Source organism: Nicotiana sylvestris, chromosome 1 (assembly GCF_000393655.2).
Source record: "Nicotiana sylvestris chromosome 1, ASM39365v2, whole genome shotgun sequence".
In the NCBI taxonomy this organism is placed as follows: Eukaryota; Viridiplantae; Streptophyta; class Magnoliopsida; order Solanales; family Solanaceae; genus Nicotiana; species Nicotiana sylvestris.
Genome location: NC_091057.1, coordinates 45,713,147 through 45,718,236, shown reverse-complemented (window position 1 = coordinate 45,718,236; position 5,090 = coordinate 45,713,147). Strand labels below are relative to the sequence as shown.

At 42.5% G+C, this 5,090-nt stretch overlaps 1 protein-coding gene across 1 annotated transcript; it reads left to right on the top strand.

The window, feature by feature from the left end:
• Positions 1 to 3,794: 3,794 nt before the first annotated feature.
• On the top strand, positions 3,795 to 4,623 carry LOC138869694 (uncharacterized). The gene is made up of 2 exons (XM_070147339.1): positions 3,795 to 3,971; positions 4,123 to 4,623. Exons 1-2 carry the CDS (start codon positions 3,795 to 3,797, stop codon positions 4,621 to 4,623), a joined length of 678 nt encoding a protein of 225 aa, XP_070003440.1.
• The last annotated feature ends 467 nt before the right edge of the window (positions 4,624 to 5,090 follow it).

Sequence of the window (5,090 nt, the reverse complement as noted above, 5' to 3'; positions counted from 1 at the left end):
GAAAAACTCTGAGTACCTAATACATTTGCTTCTAGATAAAGCTGAAAGTTACAATATGAAAATACCTACAACAATTGAACTAGAATAAAAAATAGATACTTGGAACTGGTTCTTCTATCTGGTTCATGTAGCTTCAGGTTTGCACTCTTGAATCACACACAAATTGCTTGCAAAATTGCCTTGCTATTTTGCTCTCAATTCACGTTTAACTTCTGCTTATGTGCGTTACCTATAAAAGAGAACAACACTGATATTTATAGAGTTAGTAAATAGAGATTGACTAGAATTCTGATGCTACTCTTCATTGGTGGAAGAGTTGTAGTTGATCTCAACCTCTAACTCCACCCTTCTCTTAAACCGTATTATCTTTGAGTAAGGAGTTCTTCTACTTCTCCAGTATGCAACCTTTTTCAATCAGGTTCAGGAGATATTACTTCTTTCAAGATAAGTTTATCTCCTTCACGTGCATGTCACATGCTTAAGTCTATCCATATCTGGGCTCTACTAGGATGGACCTGGTTCATGTCTGAATTCCTTTGTCAGTCTTCAAACTAACCTTTACTTGGGCCAACAAGACTAAAACTCATATGCATATGAACTCAACAAAATTTAATGTTAACTTTAGCTATGATGATGGAGTACAAAGATCCCATACAATCATAAACCTAAAATATAACAAAGAGAATAAAAGCTTTTGGTAGTTTTGAAGACTGTTTCTAGTTAAAAATGAAGTAGTTGGGTATATTAGAGACATGATTATATAACTAGTCAACCTTGGAAACCAACAATTATTTAGGCTCGAGAAGTCGTGTAAGACTTAAATTTCATCCCGGATTCTTCCAAATATCATCACTGTCACAACCCTAAACCCGGAACCGGTCGTGCTGGCGCCTCTCGTGAAGACAAGGCCAGCCGACACATTCCCATTTCAATTTTAAGTAATTTAAGATAATAAGCATTAAGTTTTAAACATCATAATAATAAATTCCAAAATGATAAGCAGCGCACATTATGGTTTGCGGAAATAAAACCCAACACAGCCCGGTACTGGGGTATCACCAGTCATGCACATCTATCAATTTAATACAAGTCTGAAGTGTCTACAAAGCTATTACAGAATCATTGAAAGAGAAATAAAGGAGATAAAGGGGGAGAAGCACGGGGTTGCGGACGCCGAGCAGCTACCTCGTGAACTCCAAAATCTTCCAGGAGCTCTCAACCCTTGCAAGCAGGATCTGCAATGCCTAAATCTGCACACGGGGTGCAGAGAGTAAAGTGAGTACTCCAACTCAGTGAGTAATAATCATAAATAAAGACTGAAAAATATGAGATCACGTAAGGCACATTACAGACTATAATGAAGCAGTAGAAGCCAGTAAAAATAGTGAATCAGTGAAGATATGTAAAATCACTTTAGTTCAGTTTAAGCTTCATGAAATGCCTTTTTAACAATTAAGCAAGCAAATGACAGGCAAATAGGAAAGATAAACACATAAAGGATTGCCCCTCGGGCACAATGTCAACAAATCCGCCCCTAGAGCAATATCTCGAAAACAAAACCAGCCCCTTGGGCTATATCTCACATCACAATGGGTACCCCGCACTCACTGGGGGTGTGCAGACTCCTGGAGGGGCCCCTTATGGCCCAAGCGCAATATCAAGCCATCTCGTGGCATCATCACTAGGCTCTCGGCCTCATATCAACAAGCCATCTCGTGGCGTACAAATTCAGGCCCTCAGCCTCGTAAATCATAGTCAGTGTATCCTCACAACACCAGCCCTCGGCCTTAGTCAGTCAGAATCTCATAAGCCACTCGGGCAACAGTAAAACATGGTGCTCAGCCCAAATTATCATTTAAAATATCATTTAATGTATTAAAACAAAATAGACATGGCTGAATTATGAAGACAGTAGAATATAACATGATTGAGTACGAGTATAAAGTCAAAACAGTGAGGAAATATAAGTAAAAATCCCCTAAAGGTTCAAATAGTTGGCACAAGGGCCAAATATGGCATTCAGCCCAAAACATGATGATAGCAAATATTTTTCAATCAAATACGCGGTAAAACAGTCATTCGGGACGGACTAACTCACAATCCCCAACGGTGCACGACCCCACGCTCGTCATCTAGCGTGTGTGTCACCTCAATATAGCACCATGATGTGCAATCCGGGGTTTCATACCCTCAGGACAACATTTACAATCATTACTCACCTCGATCCGGTCCAAACTATAGCCTGCGATGCCTTTGCCCTCACGAATCGACCTCCGGATGCTCCAAATCTAGCCACAATCAGCACATAACCATTAAAATATGCGAACGGAACAAAGCCCACTCGAAAATATCCAATCTACATAAAAAGTCCCGAAATTGCTCTAACCCGACCCCCGGACCCACGTCTCGGAATCCAATAAAAATCACATCAATAAAATCCTCATTCACTCATGAGTCTACCCATATAAAATTCATCAAAATCCGACCTCAATTGCTCATTCAAATCCCCAAAAGAAATATCAAATTTTTCTTCCATTTCCCCCCAAATTTCATTCTAATTTCTCCAATTAAATGATGAAATTCAAAACCAAATCATGAAATTACCAAATATGAGTGAAGAATACTTACCCCAATAGCTCCATTGAAAATCTCCTCAAATTCCACCTTCTCTCGAGCTCTCCAATGGTTTTTATGAAATTGGACTTAAACCCTCTATTTTAAAATATAAACTGCCTGCCCAGATTTTTCTTCATCGCGAATGCGACACATCACTAGCGTTCGCGAAGCACACTGCTTCATAGGCCAGAATTTCTTCTACACGAACACGATAACCTTCTCGCGAATGAGAAGCACAGCGAACTCAACAGGTCGCGAACGCGAACTCTACTACACGAACGTGTAGAACAAAAGCATTGGGGACCCAACTATCCCCCTTCCTCTATGCGAACGCAACAGGAGACTCGCGAACGCGATGACCATAGACCACACACCTTCGTGATCGCGGAACCATCTTCATGAATGCGAAGGCCAACTCCACACTTAACCCTTCGCGAATGCGGGACATGCATCACGAACTCGAAGGTCAAAACCTGCAACACCAACAACAGAAATTCTGCAATTTTTCACAACATGAAATGGTCCGATTGACCACCCGAAACTCACCCGAGGCCCTCAAGACCTCAACCAAACATGCCAACATATCCCATAATATTATTCGAACTTGTTCCAACCTTCGGAACACTCAAAACAACATCATAAGTTGGCCCATCATGCTATTTGGTTGGTTCCCACAAACAAGGAGAGGATCAAGAGGTTTCCTCACATATCAGCTGCGGATCCTCATGACTAGGGAGAGGGTGTCTGGTACTTCTTTTGAGGAGGTTGTCGACATTTCTCGGGAGATAGAGTCGGTTCGCCACCAGGAGCGAGTTGAGAGGGAGGCCAAGAGGCCTAGTGGATCAGGGAGTTTTGGTGGCATTCCTTCTGGAGATTAGTTCCACCACGGTAGGGGTCATCTCTTTAGACATGCTCAGACGACCCGACCAGTTCATCGTGGTGCGTCAAACAACCACAGCCCTCACATTGCTCACTCAGGCCTGTCTTCTTTCAGTGCACTACCAGTGCAGAGTTCTCACCATGCCTCGTATGCTCAGGTTTCTACGGGTAGTTCCAAGGGGGTATTAGGAGCAGCAGTTCCGTCAAGGAGGGGTTGTTTTGAGTGCGGGGATCTTGGCCATATAAAGAGAGATTACCCTAGGTTGTTGAGTGGGACTCCGCAGTAGAGTTCTCGTCTGATGGCATCAGCACCAACAGCTACACCACCCGCCCAGTCAGCTCAGGGTAGAGCTCAGTCAACCAGGGGTCACCCAAGAGGGGGAGGCCGATTCGGTGGTGGTCAGGCCCATTTCTATGCACTTCCTGCCAGACCAAATTCTATTACTTCAGAAGCTGTGATCACAGATATTATCTCAGTATGTCACTGAGATGCTTCGGTATTATTTGACCCTAGCTTTACTTATTCATATGTGTCGTCGTACTTTGCTCATTATTTGGATATGCCCCGTGAGTCTCTAGTTTTATTTGTTCATGTATCTACTCTGGTGGGCGATGCTATTATTGTAGACCGTGTGTATCGGTCGTGTGACTATTGGGGGATTGGAGACTAGAGTTGACCTTTTACTACTTAGTATGGTTGATTTTGACGTGATATTGGGTATGGACTTATGTTTTCCACATCATGCTATTTTGGACTATTACGCTAAGGCAGTGACGTTGGCTATACTGGGGTTGCCACAGATTGAGTGGCAAGGTTCATTGGATTATGTTCCTAGTAGAGTAATTTCACTCTTGAAGTCCCAGCGGATGGTTAGGAAAGGTTGTCTTTCTTATTTGGCCGTTGTGAGGGATGTTAGTGCAGAGACTCCTACTATTGATTCTGTTCCGGTAGTGCAAGATTTTCTACATGTGTTTCCTGTAGAACTGCCGGGCATGCTGCCGGACATAGATATTAACTTCGGTATTGATTTGGTACCAGGGACTCAGCCTATTTCTATTCCACCATATCGTATGGCACCAACGAAGTTCAAGGACTTAAAGGAGCAACTTCAGGAACTCCTCGATTAGGGGTTTATTCGGCCTAGTATGTCACCTTGGGGTGCACCAGTTTTATTTGTGAAGAAGAAGGATGACACTATAAGAATGTGCATTGATTACAGGCAGTTGAACAAAGTCACCATCAAGAACAAGTATCCTTTGCCTCGTATTGATGATTTTCTTGACCAACTTCAGGAGGGAGGGTGTTTTCCAAGATTGATTTGAGGTCAGGGTATTACCAGTTAAAGATTCAGGACTCGATGATGTCTTTTGGGCTGACCAATGCCCCAGCAGCATTCATGCATTTGATGAACAACATATTTCGTCCTTATCTTGACTCGTTTGTGATACATGCCTGATGACCATACCTAATGTTTTTCAAGTCAACATCATAGCATTGGAGAGTTTTAAAGGAGTCAAAATCAAGAAGGCTATACTTGTAATAATTGACTACACATACAACAACAACAACAACAACAACACCTAGTGAAATCCCA